General features: G+C 38.3%; 1 protein-coding gene across 2 annotated transcripts; it reads left to right on the top strand.

Annotated features, from left to right (window-relative positions):
• Positions 1 to 8,204: 8,204 nt before the first annotated feature.
• On the top strand, positions 8,205 to 11,458 carry LOC110151273 (olfactory receptor 5P80-like). 2 transcript variants are annotated; one of them, XM_070472862.1, is made up of 2 exons: positions 8,205 to 9,119; positions 11,438 to 11,458. In XM_070472862.1, the coding sequence occupies exons 1-2, from the start codon at positions 8,205 to 8,207 to the stop codon at positions 11,456 to 11,458; spliced, it is 936 nt and encodes a 311-aa protein (XP_070328963.1). The 2 variants fall into 2 exon arrangements, with proteins under 2 accessions (XP_070328963.1, XP_020770262.2); XM_020914603.2 differs by lacking the exon at positions 11,438 to 11,458 and having other exon boundaries at positions 8,205 to 9,137.
• The last annotated feature ends 1,123 nt before the right edge of the window (positions 11,459 to 12,581 follow it).

Raw genomic sequence — 12,581 nt, 5'->3', positions numbered from 1 at the left:
TGTCCATTTCTTCCAAGTTGTCCATTTTATTGGCATAGAGCTGCTGGTAGTAGTCTCTTATGATCCTTTGTATTTCAGTGTTGTCTGTTGTGATCTCTCCATTTTCGTTTCTAATTTTGTTAATTTGGTTCTTCTCCCTTTGTTTCTTAATGAGTCTTGCTAATGGTTTGTCAATTTTGTTTATTTTTTCAAAAAACCAGCTTTTAGCTTTGTTGATTTTTGCTATGGTCTCTTTAGTTTCTTTTGCATTTATTTCTGCCCTAATTTTTAAGATTTCTTTCCTTCTACTAACCCTGGGGTTCTTCATTTCTTCCTTCTCTAGTTGCTTTAGGTGTAGAGTTAGGTTATTTATTTGACTTTTTTCTTGTTTCTTGAGGTAGGCCTGTAATGCTAGGTAGTTAGGTAGTTTTAGTCCCCAAAGGAGAAGAAGGGGTATTTCTCTAGTATTTATATTTCGGTTTGAATACATATATATATATTTAAGAATTAATGACATCCCCTGTACTCTGGGGATAAGAGTAATGACATGCCCCCATTATCTGGGGATGCAGCATGACTTGCAGATGTATTTGCTGGGGAGGCAAAGATGGTGTCTCACCTATGAGTCCTCTGGGGCTAGTCTTCAATTTTGCAACTCAGCTTCATTTCCAGATATAGGAGATGTGAATCCCTGGACTAATTTTCAGACTCACCATGGTCTCTAAAATTGTCTATGAGGGAAGGCTGCTCTGCTCCCCAAGGAGTCAGTAAAACCATTTACTCTGAGTTGACTAATCCAAACCCAAGTCTGGTTTCAGGAAAACAACTTTCACATCTAAAGTAAGTCATCGCTCTAACGAGCTTAAAAATATATTTGTTTATGACTGTAATATGATGTCAGCCATGGTTTCAATCAGAGTCAGCTGTTAGTAGGACTGAATAACAATGATAACAAAAAATAAGAGTAGCAGATTGCAGATAGTAGTAGCAGTAGTAAATTCATTATAGTTTTGTGACTAAGGGTGAAAATTCTGGGGCCATACTACTCAGGGTTGGAGTCCAAGATCATCCCCTTACTAATCATATGATCTTAGGCAAATTACTTAACCTTCCTTTGCTTCTGTTTCCTCATCTGTCAAGTCGGGATTATAGCAATGCTTCTCAGTGGGTTGTTGAGAGGCTAAAACTAATTAAAAGTTTCTTGTGTTACTGTTATTGTTTTCATGATGTTAGTGGTATCTGATATTTATTGAGTACTTGCCATATATTGGGCTTCCCTGGTAGCTCAGCTGGTAAAGAATCCACTTGCAATTCTGGAGACCCTGGTTTGATTCCTGGGTTGGGAAGATCCCCTGGAGAAGGAGAGGCTACCCACTCCAGTATTCTTGGGCTTCCCTGGTGACTAAGATGGTAAAGGATTGGCCTGCAATGTGGGAGACCTGGGTTCAACCCCTGGGTTGGTAAGATCCCCTGGAGGAGGGCATGGCAACCCACTCCAGTATTCTTGCTTGGAGAATCCACATGGACTGAGGAGCCTGGCAGGCTACAGTCCACAGGGTCGCAAAGAGTCAGACAGGACTGAGAGACTAAGCACATGCCGCATGTTAGACACTATTCTAAGTCTTTTACAGATATTATCTCACTTAATCTCTAACAGTTGTACTATCTTCATTACATAGATAAGGAACATGAGTATTTAGAGTTAAGTAACTTGGCCAAGGTTACAAAGCAAGTGAGTGGCTGAGGTGGGATTTGAAACAAGTAATCTGAGCCCAGAGTTTAGATCTTTCTCATTAACACTATTCTGATGTCGTCTACATTATATCATATTCATTTATATTATCATATTTACATTTGTAATGGTGTTATTTCCATGAAAATGTGAATGTGTTAGTTGCTCAGTTATAGCCTGCCAGGGTCCTCTGTCCATGGAATTCTCCAGGCAAGAATACTATATTGGGTAGCCATTTCCTTCTCTGGAGGATCTTCTCAGCCCAGGGATCGAATCCAGGTCTCCTGCCTTGCAGACTTTTTACTGTCTGAGCCACATTATTTCAGTGAATGCCATCTAAATAAAAACTCTCATCCATTTTGTTGTTCCAGTGAGCAATACAGCTGCTGCTGCTGAGTCGCTTCAGTTGTGTCCGACTCTGTGCGATCCCATAGACGGCAGCCCACCAGGCTCCCCAGTCTCTGGGATTCTCCAGGCAAGAAAATTGGAGTGGGTTGCCATTTCCTTCTCCAATGCATGAAAGTGAAAAGTGAAAGTGAAGTCGCTCAGTTGTGTCCGACTCTTAGGGAGGCCATGAACTGCAGCCCACCAGGCTCCTCCGTCCATGGGATTTTCCAGGCAAGAGTACTGGAGTGGGGTGCCATTGCCTTCTCCAATACTGCTGCTATTCTCATGCATTTCTAACTTACAAAATTAATGCTAATAGTGTATGCATACGAACCAGTGACAGTCTTCAATTGTAAGCAACAAAAATAGACTCCCTATATTTTCAGCAGATCAAGAGCCACCAGGAGGACAGTAGTATCCAGTTGAAAGCTGTGCCCCAAACCCTTGCAAGGAATTGAGCAAGTAAGCACCTCTCTGGAGTTGCTGTTCAACATTAGGAGCTTGGTATGTATTGTAAGTGCAACCACTGCTATACACTGGACACGAAGGACACCACCCTGCTGCCCCAGAAACTGGATCTTGCTGCCTCAGCAATACTTCCAGGGGCTTACACTGCATCTTTGATGGATGTATTTATCTCTTATTTCCCAGAAGAAAGAAATGTTCCTTTGATTTACTACATTGGCTGGGAGGAGTAGATTTCAGGAGTCTCTGCTTGGACCTTGCAGTGAAATAGCCTTTTTCCAGGGATTGGAAAACTAAACGGGGTAGGGGGCTAAATGGGGCAGTTGTTGCCCAGATGTATTTCAGTTATTTATGTATAATAAATCAGGGTGATAATGGGCCCCCAGTGAGGTGAAAATAGGTCAAAATTCCACTTAAAACAAGATTCCTATAAGCACCCTCTCTGACTGGTGAACTGCAATGGAATTCTGGGGCCTGAAACATTAGTGGGTGGGCTGTCTATCCATGATTTTAAGAATGCCATGCTTAATTAGCTACCCCTGAAGATCCCAGATGTTTTGGATACCAAATTATAAATAATTGCCTTATCAACCTTGGTGTGGTGCTCTGAACACATGTATTGGTTGCTACCAAATCCTCGAAGCGGCAGCAACCATATACATGTGTTCAGAGCACCACGCCAATTTTGATAAGGCAATTATTTATAACATGGTATTCAAAATTTGATCTTATTTCCAATTTGATATCTCCCACTCACATCTCTGGGCTTCCCAGATGACACTAGTGGTGAAGAATCTGTTGCTGATGCAGGAGACATAAGAGATGCAGGTTTGATCTCTGAGTCAGGAAGATTCCCTGGAGAAGGGCATGGGAACCCACTTCAGTATTCTTGCCTGGAGAATCCCCATGGACAGAGGAGCCTGGCTGGCTACAGTCCATAAGGTTGCAAAGAGTCAGAGATGACTGAAGTGACTTGACACAAATGCACCCACATCTTTGGGCTATAGACAATAGCTGTTTCATTTCTTCTTAAAAATAATTATGCTCCTTCACCAATGAATTTCTCAGTGTCGTGGAGTAGAAGATGCTTCTCAGCTCTTCTTGGAAGGTGCATACATGGGCAATGGGCTGTATATGATACACCCAGGTCACCTTTCCATATCTTTCCAAACATTCGATTACTTCTGCATATACCAGGCAATTTTTTCTGGCTTCCAAATTAACTTTACTCAGGGAATCCTTCAGTTTAGGTTCTAGTTAATCAACTAAACAAACAGAACCATGCCCACATATTCTAGCTAGCATATCTAGAATCTCTGGTGGTTGCAACTATAGTGGACCTTTGTAGAACCCAGTTTTGAATTGTGGAAATTCATTTATACACAGAGTTTTTCCAATTTTAAATACTACAATATCACATGATTTATGGTTGGTTGAATCCAGAACTGCAGAATTGAGGAACCCAACCTCATGTGGGGGGGGGGGTCAACTATAAATTAAAAACGGATTTTTCTAGTGCCTGGAAAATCAGTGCTCCCAACCCCTGCTTTGTTTAAGGGCCAACTGTACATCATAAATCAAATACTCTAGTAGTATTGAATTAGTATACTATCATAGTATCTCATAGTATTCAAGTACTCAAATACTCAGTTTGGTACCTTCATACCATTCCTATACACTAATATGAAATAAATTGGGAAAATATTAAAACTCTTTGATATGTAAATCTTATATTCTCAGCTTTGACTTAATGTCTCCTGAGTATGTTGGGAACTTTAAAAAAAAGAAAAAGAAACAACTAAGGATGAGGCATAAGGAGTTTTTATTTACCTTGAAAGGTAACTTCCTTAGATGAAGTCATTAAAGTGTCCTCAAGCAAGGTAGGAGCAGCCTCATCATACAGGCAAAGAGGAGCTTCTTTGGCTAGCAAACTCTCCAGGAGAGTAGGAGGTTCAGGGTAATTTGAGTCATCAAAACCTTACAGTATCTCTTCATTTCTATTATTTTCTGATTAAAGTTTAAATTCCACATTATATGTCTACAGAGATGTTGAACTCAGTTGTTGTAGTATATCAACTGACAGAATCAGCATTTGCTTTGGAATTACAACTTAGTCATTGATAGCTCTTGGTTTCGCTCCATTATTTAGGCAAAGGACTAACAAATATGAATCTGTAATTCTCCATGAGGTTTCTAGAATGATTAGAAGAGATGATCCAACACTGCTGTAAGTGAATTTCTGAAACACTTCATTCTCTCTAGGGTATTATATCATCTAAAGACTTGTCTTCAGTGGGCATTTTATTTTAGGTGATCACAGGTGCTATTAACATCTGTGATATTACAATAGTGATATTAACTATTTTAAACCATGTACCATGAGAATCCTGAGTCCATTTTCATATTAGTTTGATATTCACTGCCTAGCCACAGCCAACCCCTCTCCCCACCACATGCACACACTTATTTTTCCCAGAAGGATTTCTGTTTTGAATTGAAATTACATCTCCTACACTGTATCTTTGTTTCTTCTTGCATGTTCCAATACAGTTAGAATTAGTTTAGAAATGCATCAAAAGTTTTCACTTTGAAAACTCTAATGAACAGACAAAAAATGTTTGTAGATATTCTTGAGATGACACATGTTTATATGAGCAGGTATATCTTAAATTTTCTCTGTCCTGATAGCTTTCCAGTGGAATTTTCACAAACAAGTAATGTAACTCAAGGGATTACATCTCCAAAGACCCTGAATCTCATAAATATAGCCTTGCTTTACAATGAGTTTTTGAAGTCTGTCCTTATCATTGAGGTACGAACATCTGCAGGTAATAATTTTCCTTTTCTATTGATACAATAATATTTGTTTTTCATTTTTGTATTAGAACTTAAGATTTGGGTTACTTCAAGGTAATGATCCTTTCTTAAGTCCACTTATTTCTATGAGCAGTACTTTGTATTATATACATCATCGTATTTAACACAAGAATCATGTGAAGTACTTTTTAAAGAAACAAATAAATAATGAAAGGTTGATGAACTTTTATAAATTATCTAAGATTACATAGATAATCAGTGGTAAAGCTAGAATCTGATTCCAGGCCTATATGGCTGCAAAGCTCGTGGCATATCTTCACAATGCTTTGGTCCATGCCATCACTGACATTCAAAATAGGCTCTGATTTTCCCCCTTACCCCTCCTCCACAATTTTGGGAGTAGCCTTCACTCCCTTTTTTGTTCATTCAGCTGTTAAACACAACATAATAGTATCTATCCATTATTTTTTCAAATTATCTTTACTCAGTTTTTGAATGTTAACTCCATTCAACTGGAGTTAAGAAAGGTTATTTTCAAGTCTCCTTATTTTCTCTTGAATCAAGAGGTCCTGCTTTCATCTCTTTTTAACTCTTGAAGCCTTTTTCCTATGTTTCTTGTACTCATAATTTTCAACAAAATCTCGTGTCTTCAGTATCTCTTTAGAGCATTCCATTCTCTTCGTTCTTCTTTTCAATAGATATTAATGCTTTGCTAACCCTGAGGACATTTTTTTTTCTCTACAGTCTTCTCAAGATATATATGTTTTTTCTCTTACTCTTAATACCCTTGGGCCTGGTAGAGGGTGGTATTCCTTCTCCTCCACTGCCACTTACAGACATTGTTTCTCTTTGAACTACAAATACTTATAGTTGAGTTTACATTATCAGACTCTACTAACCAAGCCTCCTTATTTTCCTCCACCTTTTGCAATCACCTACTAACTAGCATTATGTTTGCTCATCCTTGGAAAGTTTTTGGCTTTGGCTTGCTCTATTAATGGTATTCCTGTCACAATTCCTGATGGACAGCAATTGTGGTTTTAATATCTTCGTAGGGAAGATCCTTTGAACATTATGGCCCCTCAGTTTCTCGAGTCCACCTCCAAAGATCTTTTTCTCCCTACTGTATCCAGTCACTCCACTGTCAGATTTACTAGACAGTGTCATTTGCCAATAACTGCAGCTTTTAATCTCATTTAAGCATCTCAAACTGTAACTATCACCATCTCTTGTCTTTCTAGCTCATTCTCTTTAGTAGAATAATTAACGCATTTCCCTGGGGGCCTGACACTTTTTTGTTGGCTTTACTCATCTCATGTACTCATTCATCTTAAATGCTCTGCTTAAATAATGGTGGTTTCACTCTCTACCTTGCATCTACTCTCAAATGTCATACCTACCTCTTTTATTGCTCTCCAAAAAAAAAAAAAAAAAAAATCCTAGTTAAATTTGATTTCTTACCTACCAAGGACCCCTAATAATCCAGTTGAACACAAGAGCACATCAATTTTCTGTATTGGGGCACTGAGTACATATATCATCTGCCTCACAGAGTTGTCATTACCTTGTAGGCATGTATTTATATGAATTACTAAATTTCAAAGTCATCCTTTTAACAGTAAAGATATTACTTATGTATTAATATAATTGAAGAACTTTTTGAACATATAAATGAACCAACTATACTTTCTGATATTCTATGCTCTTCTTTAGAACGTATAGAAAATATTTGTGTTTTATCAATGTGGTAATGGGTTAGAAGGCTCCAGGAATGAAATTTGACTTGAGCTCAAGTAAGAAAGACATTTAACCTAAAATTAGTTACACAACTTCTTTGGATCTCAGTTTCTAGCTTTAAAATGAGACAGATGGAATGGATGGGGCTGCATTTTGAAGCTTAGCATTCTGTGATGGTGAGAAAGCTCTCATGCTTTTCTTGCTTTTTCATGTTTTTTTTTTTTTTTCCTCAAACAAGTTGATAAGGGAAAGAGTTTCCTAGAAGCTGACCTAAAGGTGTGATTTTTCACAGACAGGTGCTATTCACATACCTGTGAGAAGTAGAAATTTGGAACCTTTTCCCTAACAGCCATAGCCCAAGTTATGCAAAGTCTCAGGTACTTGTGGAATCTTTCTGGAGTAATCTGATCAATGTGTCTGGTTCCCTTTACCTGGATCGACTCACTATCATGAATCAGATAACTTGATCCTAACATGATACCATCTCCTTTTCCAAAACTCAGTCTCTCCAGGTTGATTTGATCATGGTTTGAGCACCTTGTTCTACATCCTGCCCCTGTCCAAACTTCCTGGATATTTGTTGTGCTTGAAAACTGTGATACCTGTTTAAATTCAGTTGCTCATCCTCTTTCATACAAGAAATGATACCTCACATATTCTGAACAGTTGTTCTTTTCCATGGGTCCTGGCCTGTTCCAACATTTCTATTCCTTTTCATCATGTCTTTGGCTTAGAAGATATAGTTATTGGGTCGCTCATACAGTCTGGTGGCCATCTCTAGGATGTGCTCATGTGAATCTATTCCTCACGGACCACCTAAACCAAATACACAATGCAAAAGTGACTTGAATGTGTTAAGTTAAAAAAACAGATTTTTCTGAGTATTCCTGGCCTTATATCAGTGAACATTTATATTTTTAAGTCTTATGCAAGATATCATATGTGAAAACTTTCCCCAAATATTTACACGTGAGTATATATGTTGGTATTTTCTTATATAGCTGTTGTAAAACTAAGTGTGCGGACTATAATATTTTCTTCTAATATCCACTTGTTTTTCTTTCAGTGGGCACCATTCTCAGTAAAGATGGGGACTGGAAACTACACAACTGTGACAGAGTTCATTATTTTGGGGTTAGCAGAGGATACTACAGTTTGTGTCATTTTATTTATTGTGTTTTTGGGAGTCTATCTGGTTACCTTAATAGGCAATATCAGCATAATCATGTTAATCAGAAGCAGCCCTCAGCTTCACACCCCAATGTACCTTTTCCTCTGCCATTTGGCCTTTGTAGACGTCGGGTACTCCTCATCAGTCACACCTGTCATGCTCATGGGCTTCCTCAGGGAAGGAACCTCTATCCGTGTTGCTGGCTGTGAAGCCCAGCTCTGTTCTGTGGTCACATTTGGGTCAGCTGAGTGCTTCCTGCTGGCTGCCATGGCCTACGACCGCTATGTGGCCATCTGCTTGCCCCTACTCTACTCCACCCACATGTCCCCCAGAGTCTGCATTCTCTTAGTAGGGGCTTCCTATCTAGGTGGGTGTGTGAACGCTTGGACATTTACAGGCTGTTTGTTAAGCCTGTCTTTCTGTGGACCAAATAAATTCAATCACTTTTTCTGTGATTATTCGCCAATTTTGAAACTTTCCTGTTCTCATGATTTTACTTGTGAAATAATTCCAGCCATCTCTTCTGGCTCAATTATTGTAGTCACTGTGTTTATCGTTGCTCTCTCTTACATCTACATCCTTTTCTCAATCCTGAAGATGCGTTCCACCGAGGGGCGCCACAAAGCCTTCTCTACCTGCACATCCCACCTCACAGCAGTCACTCTGTTCTATGGGACCATCACGTTCATTTATGTGATGCCTAAGTCCAGCTACTCAGCTGAGCAAAACAAAGTGGTGTCTGTGTTCTACACAGTCATAATCCCCATGTTGAACCCCCTCATCTACAGTCTCAGAAACAAGGAGGTTAAAGAGGCCATGAGAAAATTAATGGCTAGAACACATTGGTAGTCCTAAAGTAATCTGATATTTAATAACAAACATTGTGTAATGAAGACTTCTCCTGCAGATGAATAAATAATACACTAAGTAAATTTCAGTGTATATTCATAGTATTCGAAACTCACAAATTTCATTACGCTATTCCAAGAAAAAAATTCAGCGTAAAAAAAATAAATGTGCATTCACCAAGATAGGAACATTAGCAAAAAAAAAAAAGTTTTATTCTTACTTTACCCACCATTTTTTGCCCCTACATGTACAAATCTTTTCAAATAAATTCTGTGCTCTTTGAATGTAGTCTTTGGAAATAACTGCTGGAAGCACCTGAAACTCCTTGAGTGGGAAATATAGAGCAGTGTTGCCATCCATAATCTTGTCATCTGACAGAGATGGTGTCCATGGTGTACAGGATATCTAAGGACTGAAATCAGTGATGCTGGTAGTTGTAAAGATTTTGCTGCTTTGTGATCTGAGCAACAGGATTCTCCCCACAATACCTCTGCAGGTGAGTCTCAGCAAGCTAACTCAGAGGATATCTGAAAGCTCCATTTAGCTTAGCTCTTCCCTTTCAGGGATCTATTCTCAAAAATGTGTTCAAGAGTTTCCGGAAGAAAGACTACTGGGGGCTAATTGACATGACCTAACTCCTTTCTAGGTCAGAAAGTAAGGTTTCTTTTTTTAAGGTTGTTTCAATATTGTCAAATGTATGCTGCATACTCCTAAGGTGTGTTAAACCATTCTTTCCCTCTAGTATTGTTGCCTCTTAGATTTCTTGCACATAATTTCGTTGGAACTTCTGGATTAGCCCATAAAATGCTCTCTTTAAACCATCTGGTTTAAACCAGATGGTTTCCTTTATAGAATTTAAAATTATTTGTATTTTTATAGACCTCTTTGTGTTTCTCCTCCCAGTTGTTTTATTTTATGTAGATATTTTTAAATAAAAAGATCATATTTTTAAGGATCTTATTTTTCTTATAATAAATACCAGACTAATCTTAATACAAGTTATATCATGTGATCTTTCTATTTAGTCATAATCAATGTTTCCACTGTCCACCACATTAAGTCCAGAGTGAGATTAGCTTCATGGTAGTGTGAGATATCTCTCCTTTTTGTCCTCCACTCTTTAAACAATTTATTAGGCATCCATACATCAACAAAGTGCCTCAGTGGGTGTTGTGGGATCCAGAACCGTACACCAAGGGATCCAGGAGGACTCTTGACCATCTTTGCATCTAGTAATAGTCAGAAAGACCCCAGTACGGGCCTCAAAACTAGCAGGAGTCAGTGAATTTGCCCCAATTCTTCTCGGCCCCTGCCAAGGAAAACCTGGAGAGTGCAGACTTGGGCAGAAAACTATGGATCAGAGAGACTGTAGAAATGTAGCTTTCCAGAGGAGGGATTCCTGCATGCAGCTGGAGAAAAATAATAGTAATGTGAGTTTGGATGCAGTGAAGACTACAGCTTTGCCTGTACTGCTGTTTCCCCAAGGCAACAGTGCCTGGGGCTGAACTAGCAAGCAGTGTCCTCTCCTGCACAGGAAAAGGATAGCAGTGAGTGAGCGCATGTCTTCCCTGGCATTTCAAGACACTGCTGGAGAAGTCCATCTAAAAAAGTGTTACTGAGGCAATACCTCCATGACTGGGGTGGGGAGATCAGAAAAGAAGCAGACAAGAATGTTAAAGGACACTAAAGGGATGCAATTAAGCTGACCATATTCAGTAATTAAGCAAGAAGTCTACAAGCCTCTGGGAGCAGGTATATCCATACAAGTTCAGGGGAAAATCCCAGATATTATAGGAAATGCAAAACCATCACTGTAAAATTACAAGGCACATGGAGACTGAAGAAAGTATGTCATCACCAAAAGAATAATAAAAGTCTTCCAGTAACTGAACTCAATGGCACAAAATACTGAAATCTGACAAAGAATTTGAAATACCTGTTTTGGGGAAACTCAACAAGCTATTAAAAATCACAGAAGGACAATATATGAAAAAATGAGTCATTTAACAAAGAGATAGAAATTGTATAAAAAAGAATCCAACAGAAATTCTGGAGCTGAAGAATTCAATAAATGAAATGAAAAATGCTATAGAGGGCATCAGGCATCTATAGTAGAGTAGACCAAATGGGAGACAGAATAAGTGATCTAGCTAGTAGGAACTTTGAAACAATCCACCAGAGGTGAAGAAAGAAAAAAGCATGACAAAGAACAAAGACAGATGATGTGATCTTTGGAATGCAATCAAATGTACAAATATTAGAATAATTGCAGTTCCAAAAGGAGAGAAGAAGGAGAAGAGGGGAAAGAAAGTTTGTTTTAAAATACAATAGCTAAGAATGTGCCAAACCTGAGGAGAGATACAGACATCCAAGTTCACGAAGCTAATAGGGCACCCTATTATCTCAACGCAAAAAGACCTTGTACAAGGCATATTGTAATGAAACTGTCAAAAATCAAAGATAAAGAGAATACCAAAAACAACTGGAGAAAAAGATTGTAACCTACAAAGGAACCCTTATTCCAGTAGATTTCTCAGCAGAAACCCTACAGTCCAGGAAAGAATGGAACGATATATTCAAAGTGTTGAAAAAATTGCCAGTCAAGAATACTAAAGTTATCCTTCAGAAATGGAGAGAGAATTTCCCAAACGAAAGCTGAGGGAGTTCCTAACCACTACATCTGCCTTGCAAGAAATGCTGAAAGGAATTCAAGCTAAAATGAAAAAGTATCAGTTAGTGACTTGAAAACATATGAAAATATAAAGCAAGCTGGTAAAGGTAAACAGTCATATTTAGAAAACTCCAACTATAATATGATAGTGTGTTAACCACTCAACTATAGGGTAAAGGTTAAAGGAAAAGATTATTAAAAATAAATCTAGCATTATAATTTGTTAGTGAATATGCAATATAAATATAGGCAAAATGTAGCATCAGAAATATAAAAGTAGGGAATAAATGGTGGAACTTATGAATGTGAAAAAAGTTATCAGCTTAAAATGGATTGTTATATATTGAACATGTTTTATATAAGATCCATGATAACCTAAAAAGCAGAAACTTAGAGTAGGTTAACAAAAGATAAAGAAAGGGAAAACAGAACATGGAAAAGCACCATGGAAAAGCACCAGTTTATAAGGATGAGCAGAAACAATGGAAAAAAGAAACAACTGAATTACAAGAGTGCCCATAAGCAGTTAATAAGATAACACTACCAAGTCCTTACATGTTAATAATTACTCTAAGTGTAAATGGGTTGAATTCATCAATGAAAGGCACAGAGTGACTAGATGGATTAAATAAAAATAACAGGCAAGTTCATGCCACCTGTAAGAGACTCACTACAGATTTAAGGACTCACATAGGCTCAAAGTGATGGGATGAAAAAGATATTCCATGCAAGAGGAAACCGAAAGGAAGCAGGTGTAGCCTGCTTCTATCAGA

The sequence above is a fragment of the Odocoileus virginianus genome, chromosome 10 (genome assembly GCF_023699985.2).
Source record: "Odocoileus virginianus isolate 20LAN1187 ecotype Illinois chromosome 10, Ovbor_1.2, whole genome shotgun sequence".
Lineage (NCBI taxonomy): Eukaryota > Metazoa > Chordata > Mammalia > Artiodactyla > Cervidae > Odocoileus > Odocoileus virginianus.
This window is presented reverse-complemented; position numbering and strand designations above follow the sequence as displayed.